At 41.0% G+C, this 18,269-nt stretch overlaps 5 protein-coding genes across 5 annotated transcripts; 1 reads left to right on the forward strand and 4 right to left on the reverse strand.

The window, feature by feature from the left end:
- Position 1: 1 nt before the first annotated feature.
- On the reverse strand, positions 2-3,904 carry rnmt (RNA (guanine-7-) methyltransferase). The gene is made up of 3 exons (XM_086075329.1): positions 3,674-3,904; positions 2,332-2,884; positions 2-1,042 (listed from the first exon to the last, which is right to left on the reverse strand). Exons 1-3 carry the CDS (start codon positions 3,889-3,891, stop codon positions 701-703), a joined length of 1,113 nt encoding a protein of 370 aa, XP_085931455.1. The 5' UTR covers positions 3,892-3,904; the 3' UTR covers positions 2-700.
- A 730-nt stretch (positions 3,905-4,634) lies between these two features.
- LOC147173326 (histone H2A.V) lies at positions 4,635-7,898 on the reverse strand. The gene is made up of 5 exons (XM_086075383.1): positions 7,689-7,898; positions 6,526-6,603; positions 6,130-6,243; positions 5,808-5,937; positions 4,635-5,437 (listed from the first exon to the last, which is right to left on the reverse strand). The coding sequence occupies exons 1-5, from the start codon at positions 7,689-7,691 to the stop codon at positions 5,376-5,378; spliced, it is 387 nt and encodes a 128-aa protein (XP_085931509.1). The 5' UTR covers positions 7,692-7,898; the 3' UTR covers positions 4,635-5,375.
- An 884-nt stretch (positions 7,899-8,782) lies between these two features.
- LOC147173327 (transcriptional regulator protein Pur-beta-like) lies at positions 8,783-12,610 on the forward strand. Its single transcript, XM_086075341.1, has one exon. It carries the CDS (start codon positions 8,869-8,871, stop codon positions 9,844-9,846), a length of 978 nt encoding a protein of 325 aa, XP_085931467.1. The 5' UTR covers positions 8,783-8,868; the 3' UTR covers positions 9,847-12,610.
- A 1,110-nt stretch (positions 12,611-13,720) lies between these two features.
- Positions 13,721-15,687, reverse strand: LOC147173328 (uncharacterized). The gene is made up of 2 exons (XM_086075323.1): positions 15,389-15,687; positions 13,721-15,119 (listed from the first exon to the last, which is right to left on the reverse strand). The coding sequence occupies exons 1-2, from the start codon at positions 15,555-15,557 to the stop codon at positions 14,122-14,124; spliced, it is 1,167 nt and encodes a 388-aa protein (XP_085931449.1). The 5' UTR covers positions 15,558-15,687; the 3' UTR covers positions 13,721-14,121.
- Positions 15,688-15,886: 199 nt separating this feature from the next.
- LOC147173329 (uncharacterized) lies at positions 15,887-18,183 on the reverse strand. Its single transcript, XM_086075366.1, has 2 exons — positions 17,861-18,183; positions 15,887-16,967 (listed from the first exon to the last, which is right to left on the reverse strand). The coding sequence occupies exons 1-2, from the start codon at positions 18,036-18,038 to the stop codon at positions 16,354-16,356; spliced, it is 792 nt and encodes a 263-aa protein (XP_085931492.1). The 5' UTR covers positions 18,039-18,183; the 3' UTR covers positions 15,887-16,353.
- Positions 18,184-18,269: the final 86 nt, after the last annotated feature.

Raw genomic sequence — 18,269 nt, forward strand, 5'->3', positions numbered from 1 at the left:
ATACCATTGATAATGTATTTATTTTAACAATTGTAATAACAAAAAGAGTTTTATTTAATTACAGTAATGTTGCTTGAGCTTTCCGTGTTCTTCAAAACTGCGTATGAAGGCGGGATTATGTAAATTAGTCCAATTGTGACGCCACAGTGAAACAAAATTTTGATGGTCTGGCTTAAAGACAGATTTTGAGGAACAAAACATTTACTTGTTTGTATACAAAACATTACAAAGTCACTCTTCCATAATATGTCCACTCATAGATTGTCCATTTATCACATGACGACATTTCTTTTAACCTCAAGAATACAGGAGGTTTCTCAAAGCAGCAGTGATGAGGAAAATGAAGACTATTAATACGCGAGCTTGAATCTACAGAGCCCCAGAGATCACATGGAGCAAAAATAATAATAATTGTGGCCACATTATAGATATAACATGCGCACAAAATACACATTTGTAGGTTTAATATCACTCCCATGAACAACATGGACGTCTGGGTAGGTAAATGGAGCGCACCCTCGCTAGAAACTGCAACACGCTTAATTTGCTTACCGGCTATCCAGAAATAATATGAATGTTGTTCATTTGTATTTAGTGCGCATGTTATATGAAAATCACGTGCATAATTTACCCCCCTACCAACTCATTTCATGTCTGGGTGACTTCCTCACAATGCATTCTGGGAGTTGCAGTACCTCCATCAGGACATCTTCTGGAAAACGAACACCAGGTAGATGCTGGCCGCTTCCCACTCAGACCTGCTGAGCGTACCCACGCAGGTCCCGGCGTTACCCGCCCGGTCGCAGTGCTGCCGGGCGTGCCGGTACTCGTCCTCGACCTCGGACGCCGGACGCTCGCCATGCTCGCCCGGGAACTCCTCCAGCGACGCCATCTTCATTATGAGATTGCGGTGGTGGCTCAGCTTGATCTTCTCGTCGTAGAACTCGGGGAAGCGCTGCTTGGTCACCAGGCGCATGCCGTAACGTGACGCCATATGTTCAAATAGCGGGAAGTAGACCAGGAACTCCGGGACGTCCACTACCTATTATGCACAGGTGTTAAAATGATTCACTCTACTTCACATGCGAAAAGAGAGACACTGCTAAACGTAGAGTTTCAAATCCATAAATCAATGTAAAAAAAGTACAGACTAGGGCCTGTCCGATTAATTGACCGTCCAATGTAAATTGGCTGATAGCAGCGCCTTATAAAATAGGCAATTTTTTTGCCGTTTAAAATAAATAAATACATTTATTTTTTACACATTAAGACAGGAATACAGCAATTAAAAATCGATTTCACAGGGATCTGAATGGCAGGATGGCATCAGCAGATATTTGCATTTTATGCAAAATCCGTGATTGTTTGTAATGTCATAATTTGCCGATCGATGAATGACAATTGTGACATTAAATTACAATCACTCCAGGGACATTGTGTGCTACCATCATTAATAATCCAACATTTCTCATCATATATTTGGATAGTTTTTTTTAATTGTTTCCAATATTTTCCGTGTATTGAATGTTTATTCGGTCTGAGAATTTATAGGGTTTAACTATTGTTTTCCCCCCAATGCATTTCAATGGCCGGCAATTATACGCAAATAATTAAAATATATATATATATTAATAATGTTAATAATAATAATACTAATAATAAATTAGACACAGTTCAATTTCTGCAGAAATTGCATGGGAATGCTGAAAAGCTGAATGCTAAAAGATTTGAATGCATGTGCTTATGAAGTAAATTGAAAGATAAACTACTAAAATGTGTTTCAAGCGGGGTTTGAACCCAGGTTGAAGGGAATTGCTCTAACCACTGAGCTAACTTGACTTGTTCGAAATCATGGCTAATGGTGTATTTATTTTGAAAAAAGTGTCGTCTGATGCTGAAAACTAGTGAAATTATCATCTATTTCCTGATATGATAGAGGTGGGATTCGAACCTGCAACCTCCTGGTTACTGGGGGATGCACTTTACCAACACTGAGCAGTATTAGACAGGTGGTGATGATGATAAGTTGTATGTACGGAAGTGGGCGCGGGAAGTGGGACTTAACGTTAAATTGTGCAAATACTGCAAGTAATGTAAAATCAGATGATATATAACCCGGGAGGCGTGAATTTTTTAAGTAGGTTGAAATTTGAACAGTGTAAATCGGAATGATTATGTAGGAGTTGTTACACGGCAAAAAAGTGTGGAGAATAAAAAAAAAAAAATCATAATAACATATGTGGGAGTGCCGAAGCAGTAAAATGCCTCAAGATGGTGCCAAAGCGCAAAACAAAAAATAAGGGAATCGCAGGTAAAACACTACATACATACCTGCTCCAGGTTGAAATGGTACTGGCATCCGAAGAGCGGGTAGTCGTCCTTGGACTGGAAGGTCACCCGGAACACGTCGTTGCCGAAGGACAGCGAGTCGGACGCCTCCGTCCGCTTGACCAGCTCGTAGGCGTCGGGCGTCGTCCCGATGAAGTACCCGCCGGGCTTGAGGCGCTCGCAGGCGTTCCTCAGCATCATGTCGGCCTTGGCCTCGCTCTCAAACGAGTAGTGGTACACGAACTGGCAGCTGCAGATGTCGAACGTCAGGTCGGGCCGGTCCAACTTGTCGGCGAGGAGCTCCTTGGTGCAGTCGGCCGTGATGAATTGGGCGCTGAACATGCCCTCGTCCCCGCGGCCCTTCCGCCGCATTTGCTCGTAGCGAGTGCGGCACTGCTCCACCGAAACGCCGGCGATGTCGGCGCACACCAGGTGGCCGATGCCGCCCTTGCGCCACTTGAGCAGGTCGCCGCCCTTGCCGCAGCCCAGGTCGAGAACAGAGAGGCGCCGCTGGCCGGCGTCACGCAGCTTGTCCACTGTCTCGCCGATGAGGACGCTGAGGATGAATCGAAGTAGATCGATTGTAACAGCAGCAATATGGTGGGTAATAACGAAGGCTCGACTGATCATTTTTGAGTCCAATGTTGATTTTGATATTTGGCAGAATTCTGATAAGCGATTAATCAGCCAATCATTTCGAGAGAGAAAAAACTTATTTTTTTTTGGGGTTCTTTAAGATGCTACCTCACTGGGCTTCAAACGCTTAGTAAGCGAATTTTTGGTTTTCATCACGGTTTGTGAACAAGTACAAAAACAACCGCAATGCCATGTATGCACTGTCATCAGTACCTTCCTAAAATCGGCCCAATTTAAGCCTACAAGAATGCCATGTCAAACTTTAGAAAACACCTTGTTTTCTCTTCCGAGTGCGCCTTTTGGTTTGTCGAGTGTAAACAAATAAGTTACAAGATTAGTAGTTTAAGTAGTTTCCTCCCCCCTCCCAATTACTTATTTAGTGGACAATTTATTACTTATTCACATGATTCAAAAGTAACAGTAGTCTTACTTGAATGCAATGTTTGGCTATTGGCTAATGGCTAATGGCTAATGGCTAATGGCTATTGGCTATTGGCTATTGGCTATTGGCTAATGGCTAATGGCTAATGGCTATTGGCTATTGGCTATTGGCTAATGGCTATTGGCTATTGGCTATTGGCTATTGGCTATTGGCTATTGGCTATTGGCTAATGGCTATTGGCTATTGGCTACCCCCCTGCTCACACACAGTGGAGAGTTTTTATTAATTAAGGGATGACTAGTGGACTGTTTAAAGAATGTTGCACACCTTTTCAGCCAGTTGTTGAAATTTCGCATGAAGAAGATGCGGCTTTGGCTACGTGCGGCCAGTCCGACCTCCTGGAGCCGGTTGTAGTGGTTTGCCACGTTAGTGTTGTGGTCGACTTCCAACTTCGGCTGCTTCCTCGAGGGGAGTTCATCGCTCTCGTCGCGTTTTCTGATCAGAGTTGTCTTCTTCTCCTTTGTGCCGTCGCCGAGCGCGTCCATGTTTGTTTCACTTATGAATGGGGAAAAAGCGCATGCGCGCGGTACTGCTTCCGGGTTTCAAACGTTCACATCCAGGGCCTTATGAGTATTTTTTTCGATGTTATTTTTCATTGGTTACATGATACATATACATGAAGTATATTATAGTTAAAAGAAAGTGGTTGGCCGTGAACGTTGATGGGGGTAAATCATCGTAGTCGTCTTTTTGTTGTTGTTACGGTGTACTCATAGCGCATGCGCAATATACTTCTTTGCCGTCAGACAAATACGGCAGTGGTAACGGTTTTAATAAACCCTAAGACACTGAATAAGGTCGTGTGTACGATAGTATGTACCATCCTTGTTGTAGGTTTGCATGTTTATTTGTCTACGACTCTCAGAAGCAGGATTAAAAACTGTAATTGACAATTCCAAACATCCGGGCCTTTCTAATATTTACACAATACAAATGCTCCCTTTCCACGGCGTAAACAAACGGCGTATTGTAATGCGTTTGCCTGTGACTATCATACAACACAAGCAGATTGATATAGTAGTAATTTTGTCATTTCATCACATTTAGAAATCGAAATAATTCTCACAAATCAAATTACAACGATCCAAAGTCCAATGCTTTTCAATGAGCGGAGAGCTTCCTTTCACCGAGTTGACCGCCATTTTGACTACTGTAAGCTCTTTATTGTCAATACTAACCATTTCCAAACCCTGCATTTCCATACAGGGACAGCCATATTGAGTCGAGATAGCATACAAAGGGTGTTTTATTCAAAGACAAAAAAAAAAAGTTGTCACACACAACTGTAAGAAAAAAAAAGGTTCTGATGTTCATTACAAGAATGTCATGGCGTTCAATTCAAGTTGTGCACACACGCGCACAGACAGTACATTTGAGTGTCAAAGCCCTGCTGAGGTTAAGTAAATGTAGCAACTTCTAATGTGTATACATGTAGTGATATGTCACCCAGGGGAGTGGGGGCTGCATGTGGCAACAGATCACACTCAAATTGTTCAAGTTTAAAAAACGTAATCATATGTGTATATTTTTATTTTCAATGTTTAAAAAAAAAAAGAAGCTAATACTTGTCATATATGCAGTTCAAAGCACCACTGCACATTTTTTTTTGTTGACGTTCAAAAATATCACGCATGCGCTATATTCAAATAACCACAAAACAAATTTGTATCATATAAAAAATGCTTTTAACAATTTTAGTATAAAACATAGAACAGGCCAATCAAACAAATTCACTGTTGCCGTTTTGATATCGTCAAGCACTCACACGAGGCATACAAAAGTGTGTTTTTTTTCTCAAATCATTAAGTGATCCTAGTTAAGTGGGGGAGGTATAACAACACAAATGCTAAACAATCGCTCTTGGTTTGCTATTCATCATCATCATTATCACCATCATAATAAAAAACAAAACAAAAAAACTCTGGTCTGATGATCGAAGGTCAGAAAACTGTCGATGGAGGTGGGGCGTCTACACGGTCTTCTGCTGGCCCTTCTTCCCGATGAGGGATTTGTGGATGTGCGGGATGACACCTGGACCACCACAAATACAAATGATCAAACTGCACATTTTGACACAATGTTAAGTCAAACTGACAATTTCCAATCATATATTTTATAAGCATAGGTCAGAAAATATACATATTTAGAACAAACTAATGAGGCAAAGCAATAATGCTTACAAATATATATCTAAAAGCAGAATCATGGTAGACAAAGATTTTGAAAAATACGTCATATTTTAAGAACTTGAGGACGCCCCGTATATTAACAATACAACAGAGTACAAAGTTGCAGAATCAACAGTACTTCTGACGGGTCTCATTTTTAAAGGATAATCAAGGCCACCGTTATGGGAAATGATAATTATTGGGGGGGGGGGGGGGGTGCAAGCATGACTGACCTCCGCCGGCAATTGTGGCTTTGATGAGCGAGTCCAACTCCTCGTCTCCACGGATGGCCAGCTGCAAGTGGCGAGGAGTGATACGCTTCACCTTCAAGTCTTTGGACGCGTTGCCTGCCAACTCCAGGACCTGAGGAATACACTCAACTTCAACATAAAGAACAAAACAAAAGAGCACGCAAACACAGATACCCACAAGAACAAACCCACAAGAACACCCACACAAGAAGACAGGAACACAAGAACAGACACACAAAAAAAAAAAAAAAAACACACACATGGACAACTGTCACACCCACACAGAGACATACGTAGCACTCACTTCAGCGGTGAGGTACTCTAGAATGGCGGCGCTGTACACGGCGGCGGTGGCTCCGACGCGACCGTGGCTGGTGGTGCGAGTCTTCAAGTGTCTGTGAATACGTCCCACTGGAAACTGATGAGGCGAGAGAAAAAAAAAAAAAGTATATCAGCAGGCCTTTAAATGGTGTGTACACATAGTGATCCATGTCTCTGCTATTCAATATTATCACTTTATAGCTAAATTTGCTAATAGGACTCGAACAAGTGGGAGACAATTCCATACATACAAATTTGCAAAATAAAAAAATTTAATAAAAAAAAAACAATACACACAAAAAATACTAAATGAAAAATATCAGTGGTTCTCTATGGTCCCGGTCTTGTTTTTAGGTGAGAAGTTGACTCTCTCACTTACCTGTAGGCCGGCCCTCTGTGAGCGAGACACCGCTTTGGCTTTGGCCTTGCCGCTGTCTTTTCCTGCCTTACCGCCAGCCTGCAGGAAATACACACTCACAATATCATCAACATGTACAAAAAACATATTTTAAAAGCTTGAAGTTGCATTGACTTAACATTTATCTCCATATTCTAGCACTGAAAAAATGTCATACAGAGCACTTGACTTCTTACAGATTTTCATTAAATTAAGCAAATAATACCAGTTGATATTCCACTGCAGCACCTCCGGACCAACTTATTAAAAGCATATAAAAAAAAGGAAAAATAAATATATATATAACCCAAATACATAAATATTAGACAAATAAAATGAATAAATAAAACAATATCAATAAGTAACACATAAATATTAGAAAAATGAAACCAAATAATATTGGGGCCAAAACTAAAAACTATAATTTGGCAAGAAATCTAATATAAAAAATAAATAAAAAAATCTAATAAATAAATAAAACGAGAAATAAAATAAAAAAGCCGCAAATAATTACCACAAATTAGACGAAAAATACTAATACATTACCAACAAAAAAGGCAAAAATATTCGACAAAATTATTGATGATGATGAAATACAAAAATACTAAAAACGTACAGATATATTTGAACCCGTGACGCGAAGGTATAGAATGTTTGGAGCGAGAGCGCTACCTACCCGACCACAAGCGTATACAGACTTAACTGCGCAGAATTTGTACTTGTAGTTTTCGCGCGATTCACGGCAAAATAGCGCTAGGTGAGCAGCTGCTGGTCATGCCAAATGTAACCACTAGGGGGAAAAACCGGGAAAATTCCGTATCTCGTATCAAAAGTACGGAAATGCTACATTGAACGTAATTTAATAATGACAGCATAGTTTAGCTTGCTAACCCAAACAGTTGTTTGTTTGAAGATATAAGTGTGCCTACTTCCTCGGTGGAAAGCCACTTGAAAATAAAACTTTGAAAATGTACTCGACTTCTGGCGCCTTCGTTAATGCTAACCCTTTTAGCTGTGACAGTTAGCAAAACACCTTGTGTTTCAAAGCGGCAGTTTCTTGCTAGTTATGATAAATCTTTTTTTATGAATACACACCCGTCCCCTGCCTCGCCGCACGCTTGTTGCACAAATAGACGCGTACATACCATTTTCCACCTCTTGATTTGATTGAAGGACTGAGTAGATAGCAAATAATTTTGGCTTCCGAGGCTAAAGAAACAATAAAGCCCCTTTTCGCAAGTCTTTTTGTGAAAGCCGTGAAGGGAGCCTCAGTGTCCAATCATTTTGTGCGTTGTTCCTTCGAATCTTCGCTCTGACCAATCAGCACACGGCTTGCAGAGTATTCACCCATCCCCCAACCCGCGATTATCGCGCGTCTTCCTTTTGCGCACGGAACCGCCGAGTAGGCGGCACTTTTGTTTTGGTTTGTAGGAAAGAGATGAGTACTTCCGGGGCGTTACCAATTCCACTTGATGGGCAACCAGATAGGCGAATGAAAACCCTGAAATTCAGCGATTTAGGATTGGCAACCGTAAAGCCCAATCAACATCCAGTATCTGATTTCTTTGGTTCAAATAAGCGGCCGCGAGTCATTGCTAAAAATAAAAATAAATAGTTAATAAAAAATACGTACAAAATGCACAATATAGGACGTCCTAGCTGTGAATATCACATATTTGTAGTAAAACTCTTCATGTGAGCACGTCAAGGCGTCACCTACAAAGGTCGCTAAACGTTCAAAAACCCTTCTTCCAGGCCTTGAATACTTTGCAGTTTTCAACCGTAAATAAACATTTCAATTGATGGATAAAGGGATTGACGAATAGCCATGCAGAATTTAGGCTATGTTTGAATTGGCAACCAATCAGCATCCATTATCCTGTTACTTTTTCCAAGTAGGCGGGCCTTACAGTGGAGACTGTCCTTCCTGAAATATCCTTTCCCAAAATTGTACAAAATACACAATACATGGCAAAGACGTTTTGAATATCAGGTATCAATATTATACCTTTCGAAGTGTGCAGGTTTAGCTGTCAGCTACAAACACTGGTAAACTGTCAAAATACCACCTTGCAGAATCACACGACTTTTTCAACTGTAAATACAACATGAGGTAGCACGTCACCAAGGGGGCGTTGATATTCTGCTTGACGGACAAGGGACTCACCGAATAGAAACGCGGAACTTCCGCAAATTTGAGGATTGGCAACCATGGAGACCAATCAGCAAACTGTGTCTGGCGTCCGGTTTCTTTCCTCCGTGAGCATACTAGCAAAGCGGGTGGGGGTCATAAAGATACGCAGAGACGGGCTGCTGGTGGCGAAGATGGCGGATGGGGACAGTGGAAGTGAGCGTGGAGGTAGCAGCAGCGGTGGCGGCGGCGGCAGCGGTGGCGGCGGCGGCGGCGGCGGCGGCGGCAGCGGAGGCGGAGGGGGAGGCAGCGGTGGCTTCCAGCATTACCAGCGGGAGTCAGAGACGCAAGAGCTGGCCTCGAAGCGGCTAGACATCCAGAACAAACGCTTCTACCTTGACGTGAAGCAGAACGCCAAAGGCCGGTTCATCAAAATCGCCGAAGTCGGCGCCGGGGGCTCGAAGAGCCGGCTGACGCTTTCAATGTCGGTGGCGGCCGAGTTCCGTGACTATCTCGGAGATTTCATCGAGCACTACGCCCAGCTGGGGCCTAGTACTCCGGAGCAGATCGCCCAGTCGGCGGGCGGCGATGACAGCGGGCCTCGACGGGCCTTGAAGAGCGAGTTCCTGGTGCGAGAGAACCGCAAATACTACCTCGACCTGAAGGAGAACCAGCGGGGTCGCTTCCTCCGCATCCGTCAGACGGTCAACCGAGGCCCGGGCTTCGGTGTCGGCGCGGGGGGAATGCCCGTAGCCGGCATGCAGGCCGGACAGACCATCGCGCTGCCGGCCCAGGGCTTGATAGAGTTCCGCGACGCCTTGGCCAAGTTGGTCGACGACTACGGCGGCGATGACGAAGAGGTGGCCGGCGGCGGTGCAGGAGGGCCGATGGGCTACGGTGAGCTCCCGGAGTGCACTTCCATCATGGTGGACTCGAAGCGCTTTTTCTTCGACGTGGGCTCCAACAAGTACGGCGTATTCCTGCGGGTGAGCGAGGTGAAGCCCAGCTACAGGAACTCTATCACGATACCCTTCAAGGCCTGGGCCAAGTTCGGCGGCGCATTCAGCCGCTACGCCGAGGAAATGAATGAGATCCAAGAGCGCCACCGGGACAAGGGATTCGAACGCCGGGCCGCGGAGGAATCCGAAGGCGAAGACGTGGATGACGACTGACGGACGGACGGACGGACGACCCACGGATTACTGGTTTTGTTTTGATGCTAAAGCTACCAAGTCGGGGATAGACAAGATTTAGAATGAGAGGAGCGACCCTTACGTGCATGACAAATCGAACTATTTTCAAACGCGGAAGTAAAACGAGATACAGTATATATAACTGAGAATTTAGTGTCTAATACTATATAAAGTATATATATATATATATATATATACACATGTGGTGGTGGGGAGCTTTAGGTGGAAGTTATAGATATGGCAAGTAGTCCGGGCCTGTATGAGACACCCCCATTGATTGAAAATATATCTATATAAATGCATATATATTGATTGTACATTTGATAGCAGTTCAGCTCAAGACAGACAGATCACCAAGATACCGCATTGAGGTTGAGAGCCAATCAGAACAGCGCACCCCGAGGACCAGTCAGAAGAGACCCCTACTCAAGAGCCAATCAGAAAGGCTCACCTGACTTGTAGTTTGTGGCATCAAACTGGCGGGAAGGCGTCTATTTCAGCTCAACGGGAAAGGTACCACTTCCTGGTTCAGAGCCAATCAAAGAGCTCACCTGACTTGCCAGTTTCCAACCCCTGGCTGCAAGGAAGGCCTCAATTCTGGGGAGACGGCGTTACAAGCACATTCTTTGGAGAAAACACAACCTCCTTTCGCCCCCCCCCCCCCCAACCGTGGGGGAAGCCATTATGACTTAGGAGGTGAAAACACGTTGGAGTTACATTGGCACAATCAAAATTTTCCGGGGGTTTCCAGGCCTGCATTTGTGTGTGTGTGTGCGTGTGCGTGTGCGTGTGTGAAACATCCATGGCAGCTGAATACCACACAATTCAACCCCCCCGATTGGCTTCCCAATGTTCAGGCTTATCGAAAGGAATTTTGGATCTCTCTTGAGTCAAATTAGGTGCTTTTTTGGGGGAAACAAAACAAGGGTGCTGTACTAAAGTATAAGAACAAAAAAAAAAGTATAGATAGAATTATTTTTCAAAAGAGATTTATTGAATTATGTCTCAGAAATGTGAGACTTTTCTTATCAAAGTGGCTTATTTAAAAAAAAAAGAAAAAAGAAAACACTATGGATGAGATTTGATCATACCTGCTTTTTATTTTTATTTTGATTCCCACAGAGCAGGGTTTCCCAAACTGATGCTCAGTAGGTCATTTTGGGTCAGGGCTGGTTTCTATGTTGTGGTACAGTCTTGTATGTTGGTTATTATTTTACAGAATTATAAGCCCATTGTGTGTATTGAGTTTGCTTTTCAGCAAGTAACAGCATTTTTTGTCCTTTTATGACTATTATCGTAACATTTTTCGACCCGCAATATCATAGGGCTATATTCTCAACACTATTCTTGTATTAAAGAAAAAAAGATTTATTAAAAAATATAGGACAACTATAATAAATAATATGTATTACTTATTAAAAAAATAAAGAAAAAGCTGCATCTTTCCTATAGTACAGCTTTATTGAAGCATTACAGCTACTTTTTTTTTCTTCCGCAATTGTCTTTTCAGTTAAAAAAAAATATTTAGACTTTCTGGCATTCGTTGTTTTCTAGCAATATTTCGTTCAGATTTTTTTTCTCATAACATTAAATATATATATTTTTTAATACAGTACAACTGCTACCACGCGCAAAATGAAAATCTTTTTTTTTTTTTTTTTTGAAGATGCAACTTTACGTTTTTCCTTGTAGTAATATGACTTTATTACCACAAGGTTATAATTTTTTTTCCTGTATTATGCTAAATAAACAGACAACTTAATTCTTGCACTTTTAAAATGTGACTTATTTTGTTGTAATATTACTTCATTCTCACAACACTACCAAAACGTTGACTTTATTTTCATAAATTATTATTTTTTTAATATTTGGTGAAAGTCATTTTTACAAAAAAAACTTTTTTGTTTTGCTTTGTTTCCTCTAATATAGTATGACCATCCTCTTAAGATTACGGGTGGCATTTTGTATCCTGGAAGAGTTTTGTGTGTATTGACGCTTATTTGTAATGCGAGTCATGTCTGACGTGTTGTTTATCATGAATTTCTATATCAATTTGACTTTTTTGTTTTTTTGACAACATTTTTGTTTGGGAAACCCTGCCTTCGAGTTGAACAAATTGCTCCTAAAAGAGTATGTTTGTTTTCCAGCAGCACTCCAGGTCACTTTACAGCGCGTCAGGCCTCGTTTGTCACCTTATTGTCCTTGATTGGCTTCTCAAAAAAAAAAAAAAAACATAATATTTTTATCCCCTTTTATTTTTGCATGCCTGCTCTCTTGCTGCCTTGTTTTGTTTTTTTTGAGTGCTGTACGATATGTATCCTTTGAGAGCGATAAGTTTTGATTTGTTGATATTAAAAAAAAAAAAAACCAAGAACAAGCATCACTTAACTGTCACTCAAGTCGTCCTGCTTCCTCTCCAAACTTTTTTTTTTTTTAACCACAGCAGAAAAATGCTAAATGACAAGACACAAAATAACATCTGGGAGTAATAGTTTTGTTCTTTTACACAGATTTATAAATAAATGAATAAATATATATATGTATAAATATATATTCATATACATATATTATATATATATAGAGAGAAAGAAAAAGAGAGATAACACACAGAATTGAATTACATCCTTCTTCCAGTACTGTGTTTGATGAAATGGCAGCTGTTTTCCGTCATGTGTGCTCTGCTGTAAAAGTTATTTTCAACGACAAGTGGTGGTGATTAAAAAAAAAAAAAGGGTTTTGCTCAGGACGTGTGATCTTTTACTCCAGTGCAAACATCCCGGCAAGGCAACTGTAGGCTGGCCTAACTTTATATGTGAGCTTAGAATGTGTTTTTTCTTGTGCTATGATTATTCTACTGTTAATTTTGCTTTAAAAAAAAAAAATAACCGTTGAAATACTATTTTCATACATATTGTAACTTTTAAGAACTTTTTGATTGTTAGAGTATGAATTGCTTCTTCTAATAATTTGACATTCTCATTACTATGACTTCAAAAACACTAAGTCAAGTAAAACAGTTTTCGTAAAATGCAACTTTTGTTTTCTCGTAACATGCAAAACGTCAATATCACAGCTATGTATGTAAATTTTCTTGGAGCAAATACAACTTTGTCTCATACAATTATGCCTTTTTCGCATTATACTTAAAAAATTGCATAGCATTGCCACAATAAAAAAATAATAATAATGATTACCTCATAATACAACTTTATTTCTGTACATTTACAGCCAGATTTAAACTGTCGTATATTGGATTCCTATGACTGAAATCTTATATTCTTGTAATTTTAATATTTCTTTCTCCTATGACTTTAATCTAACTTTAAAACTTTTCTCTCATCTCCCATAATTTTATATTATTCTTCGATTTCTAGTAATTTTATTTTATTCTCCTAATTTAATCTTACACTTTTACATTACTTAAACATGACTAAATGTAGTTTTACGCTATTTAACAATGAATTTATTCTATTGTCATAATTTAGAAAAAGACAGTAAAATAAAAAATAATAATAATGTTGATTCTCCAATCTTTATATTTGAAGCCTTAAACGTGGTAAAAGGTCCAAAAGTTCAACGGGGGCTAATACTTTTGCAAGGCACCGTACCTAATATCATCTAACACAGGCCTTTAAGGGGCCCGTGCGTACCCCTAAAAATACGCATGGAGGTCTACAGGGTGTTGAAAGTCTTGACAGAGCACGTTTTATTTTGGAGGTACTGAAAGTGAGCCAGCTGTCATTTTATTTTGTTGGTACTGACAGTCAAGCAGCTGTCAGCCGTCAGTCTGTCTGAAAAAAAAAAAAAGTCCCCATAATATTGCCAATTTCTTTTCCATGAAACGATAACTGGCCCCTCGTATTGTTGCAATTTTATTGATGAAACTCTTACAATTGTCATTTTAAGTTTCTTGTCAAGTCACTATTACATACAAGACTGCAAGTCAATTTGTGACTAACAACTCTTATTTGAAGTGGATAAACTGCCTTTCATACTGATGCATGCCTTTATTTTGGCGTACGCCTAATCAAAGACAAAAACATTAATGTTTAGCAAATCTGTTATTACTTATTTTTGTTCAAAAATACATGGGAAGAGGACATTGGAAAAATTATAAAAATAAATTACAATTACAATTTTAACTGTGTAGCCCGATACAATGCGAGAGCTCTAAATAGTTCTCAGTCGAAAGTTGATGGCATGAAGGGACGAAAAGAAGGTTTACTCCCCGCCGTGCGCCTTTAAAGTGTGCGCTTAAACTGCTGGGCACGTAAATTTGTTTCCCCCCGCGTGCGTCTTCAAGTGTGACTCCATGTGCGCCTTTTGCGTGAAGCGTTTCTCGCACACCGAGCAAGCAAAAGGCTTCTCCCCACTATGCGTCCTCATGTGAAGCACCATATTGGCCTTGTGCGTGAACGTCTTGGCGCAAACGCCGCAAGCGAAGGGTTTCTCCCCCGTGTGCGTCTTCCTGTGCGCCACCATGTTGGGCTTGTGCGAGAAGGCCTTCCCGCACAGCGAGCAGGCGAAGGGTTTTTCGCCCGTGTGTGTCCGGGCGTGCGACGCCATGCTCTCCTTGCGGAAGAAGGTGGCGCCGCACACCGAGCAGCCGTAGGGCTTTTCGCCCGTGTGCGTCTTCCTGTGCGCCACCATGTTGGGCTTGTGGAAGAACGACTTACCGCAAACGGAGCAGGCGAAGGGCTTCTCCCCCGTGTGCGTCCTCTCATGTGCCACCAGGGAGATCTTCTGGGCGAAGCCTTTGCCGCACGCCGAGCAGCTGAAGGGCTTCTCCCCTGTATGGATCCTCACGTGCGACACCATGTTGGATTTTTTGGTGAAGCTTTTACCGCAAACGGTGCAGCGAAAGGGTTTCCCGACCGTGTGGGTACGCACGTGGACGTCCAAACTATTCTGACAAGAGAAGATTTGACCGCAAACGGCACAAGTGAAGGGGCTGACGCTGGTGTGTGTGCCATCACCTTCGCGGTCCGACTGGGTTGTCAACGGTTCTTCCGCGTGGTTGTCGGCCTCGTCGCCACTACTGTGATTGGACTCGGGTGGTTCATCATCTTCGCTCTTTACGGAGATGACGGTCAGAGGCAAATGGCTGACGTTGGCCTCCCCTTCTTCATCCTTAATGTGGCGACGCTGCGGTCGCTCCTCTTCCTCTTTGACGTAAGATGGCCGCACCACACTGGAAATCCCGAACTGTGGAACTTGTTGTTGTACTTGACAACCAGTCAGCTGCGGACCGTCTGTGGGACACAAACTATTTTGTAAACGTTGTTTAAATGTATTCATGATACAAAATAATGCATACAATGTAATTTATCGCTTTTAATTGTCACCGGAAGTGATGAAATGTCCACAATATGACGTCAGTTTGCTTATTATCCACTATGTGGATACATTTGAAAGACAGCGAAAATGTATTAACTGTGGAGGTGAGCGTAATAGACGTGAAAGTGATAAATAGAGAAAGTAGGCGTGTTAAATAAGACTTTTGAAATGTGAACAAAAAGACCTTGGATGTGCACCACCGTCTTCGTAGCCTCCAGTTGTCGTCGTTGTCGCTCGTTTTCTTCTCTCGCTCGACAAAGTTGCTTCTCATACGACGCAATTGTTGTTTCAAAAAGCACGTAGATTTCTTCGGCGGCCGCAATTAGTCGCTCCCTCACCAATTCTTTCAACATTTTGAATGTGTTTTTTTTTATCTGCCACAACAACAGTTTGTTTAGCAGCTCGGGCGACTTTTCGCCTATTTTGCTACCTTCCGCCTTTTTTCTTCTTCGGTGGTGCCTTATTGCAGCGGCGATGTAAACGTGATGTTAAATTGCCGCCACCCTGCGACGGGATGTATTCTTGAATTAATTTTAAACATGGACAAAAACTAACTGTTCTGCTTTCGTAATAAACCCAATATATACATAATCTGTGCTGTTCATAATGTATGACCCTTTGCAATTGTTAGCGAATGATTATAGCAGAGGAAATACTGGAACATTTATGGTCAGAATTCAAATTGTCATTATAGCAAACAGAATGTGTCTTCTTTAATGATTGTGGAACATGTACAATGTATATCACTTTTGTACCCTTTACGCATGATGTTTACATTTTGAGAATAAAGCATTACGTTCGGAAGTACATCTTTTTGTTTTACACATATAATCCCACAAGGGAAAATAACCAGATAACACATTAATACAACATTCTACATTTTTAAGAAATTTAAGTGATCAAATTTTTTCTATGCATATTTTTGTGGCTACCGAAAACCTCTGTACACATTAGTAAATACCAAATTTAGACTGTGTCATTCCTAAGATCTTTCAAGTGTCATTTTTAGGAATTATTATGGCCTTCATTTTAGAAAATAAAATTTAAGACAACCTGGCCACCATTTTTTAACGCAATTTTAGCGACAACAAAACTGAGATATGTTGATAAGATTTAACTTCAGAATAATTTGGGACTACATAAAGACTTCTATTCTGTTTTGTGTTTTCGCATGTGTGTATTCAAATTGCACTTATAACTAAATCTCATACCACAAACTGAACAACTAAAGGGTTTTTCTCCTGTGTGTGTTATCATGTGTGATGCAAGATGTGACTTTTGAATGAAGGCTTTCCCACAAACTAAGCAGAGAAACGGTTTTTCTCCAGTGTGTTTTCTCATGTGTATAATCAATACTGAATTGTTGGCCAAAACTTTACCACAAACTGAGCAGATAAAACTTTTTTTACGTGTTTGTGACGTGTCCTTATTGCCAAGGGTTGACTCATTTTGAAAATATGTCAAAAGTTTGTCTGCGCTGTCACAGTCACTGTCTGATAGCGGCGCTAAGAAGTTCTGTGGTGATGGTCCTCCATAGAGATCTCCATCTGGACTGTAATAATGAAGCCGCGACCACTCAGGTGGTTTGTCTTTATCATCTTCATGTTCCTCAAAGACACCGGTCAGGTGAAACTTGTTGACATCAACCTCCTCTTCTTCCTCCTTAATGTCAGGGGGATGCGGATGCTCCACTTCCTCTTGAGAGTGTGAGGGCTGTGGATCATCCTGCTTCAAACCGGAGCTCCCTCCATGCTGTTCGACGCCTGTAGTCCAAGAGCAGACCCTTTAGCATTATGCAGCGCTTCAACTTCGGCTGCAACTAATGATTATTTCAATAATTATGATTATTTTTTAAATTGATGAATCAGATTGAAAAATTAAATTGCAGTCACTTTATTAAATAAACAGGACATTATATCAAGTTGACAATGCAGAATAGTGAATGAACAGGCTGATATATATATATATATTTTTTTTTTGTACTGTATACTAAATGTAGTTAATGCAAGTTAAGTTTGTTTATACACCAAATGGACACACAGCTTCGATTTTTGGTGGTTTGCACTTGAACATTTGATTCAGTCATTTTTTGCACACAAATAAATAGAAGTCTTTTCATAGGATTTAATCAAGAATTGTAAAGATAAACCAAATAAATTACATAATTTAACAGATACTAGTATTTGTAGTTGCTATAATTAAAAAGGCAAAAACATTTTTTATAAGGGGTATAAAAAAAAAGATGTTCTACTGCAATAGTTTCAAAACGCCTTTTACATGTCACATGACGCCAAGGCGGTGTTACGATTGGCTGATTAGAAAAATCAAAATGGCTTCCATGGCTTTGTTTTGCCTCCGAGTCCTTTTATATGTTAAAGTGACGTTATTGTGTCCTGCGTGTAGCTAAAGTAATCACCTGTCATGCAATCATTTGAACAAAAAGCGATAGTATTTCATAATTTTGCATTTTGGGCGTTCCGATTGTATAGTCGTTTGAAAACAATTTATCTCGGACAGGAGTGCTTAAATAAACCGTACTACTAATTCATAACATTTTGGTCTTTATTTTTAAAACTACTACCATTTATACACTCTTAAATATCCAACGAGATGATTAAAATGTTGTAGATACTACGTATAACTTTCGTGAATATACCTTCGACGCGTCGCACAGTTTGAGAGTCGTAAACGGCTTTTAATTGCCGACGGTGTCGCTCGGTCTCTTCTTTCGCTCGACGAAGTTGCTCTTCGTACGATGAAATTGTTCTTGCAAATAGTCCGAAAATTTCATCAGCGGCCGTAATCAGTCGCTCCCTTATTAACTCTTTCAACATTTTCACGTTGTCGTGTAGTAAGCACACCTAGCTCTTTGTCCCTGGCGGCCCAAATAAAGCGTGGATCCGCTAATGTCCCCAGCCTTCTTCTTCGATGGTGCTCTCACGGCGGAAACGCAGCCGGACGTCAAACGGCCGCCATCTTGCAGCGGTATTGACGACAACGGAATCAAAATTAAGACTAAAAAGCAAAGAAATTAACTGACATAAACTTAATGCTATAAATATATA

Source organism: Leptonotus elevatus, chromosome 5 (assembly GCF_054856555.1).
Source record: "Leptonotus elevatus isolate MCC_2025b chromosome 5, RoL_Lele_1.0, whole genome shotgun sequence".
NCBI classification, from domain to species: domain Eukaryota; kingdom Metazoa; phylum Chordata; class Actinopteri; order Syngnathiformes; family Syngnathidae; genus Leptonotus; species Leptonotus elevatus.

Coding starts and splice junctions, on each gene's coding strand:
- LOC147173326 (XM_086075383.1), bottom strand. Junction 6,244..6,525: donor CACAGAGGGCCGGCCTACAG/GTAAGTGAGAGA, acceptor TCGCCTCATCAG/TTTCCAGTGGGACGTATTCA. Junction 5,938..6,129: donor TAGAGTACCTCACCGCTGAA/GTGAGTGCTACG, acceptor TGTATTCCTCAG/GTCCTGGAGTTGGCAGGCAA.
- LOC147173329 (XM_086075366.1), bottom strand. CDS start 18,038: ATGTTGAAAGAGTTAATAAGGGAGCGACTGATTACGGCCGCTGATGAA. Junction 16,968..17,860: donor AACTGTGCGACGCGTCGAAG/GTATATTCACGA, acceptor CTTGGACTACAG/GCGTCGAACAGCATGGAGGG.
- LOC147173327 (XM_086075341.1), top strand. CDS start 8,869: ATGGCGGATGGGGACAGTGGAAGTGAGCGTGGAGGTAGCAGCAGCGGT.
- rnmt (XM_086075329.1), bottom strand. CDS start 3,891: ATGGACGCGCTCGGCGACGGCACAAAGGAGAAGAAGACAACTCTGATC. Junction 2,885..3,673: donor TTCAACAACTGGCTGAAAAG/GTGTGCAACATT, acceptor ATTCATCCTCAG/CGTCCTCATCGGCGAGACAG. Junction 1,043..2,331: donor ACCATTTCAACCTGGAGCAG/GTATGTATGTAG, acceptor TGTGCATAATAG/GTAGTGGACGTCCCGGAGTT.
- LOC147173328 (XM_086075323.1), bottom strand. CDS start 15,557: ATGTTGAAAGAATTGGTGAGGGAGCGACTAATTGCGGCCGCCGAAGAA. Junction 15,120..15,388: donor GACGGTGGTGCACATCCAAG/GTCTTTTTGTTC, acceptor TGTGTCCCACAG/ACGGTCCGCAGCTGACTGGT.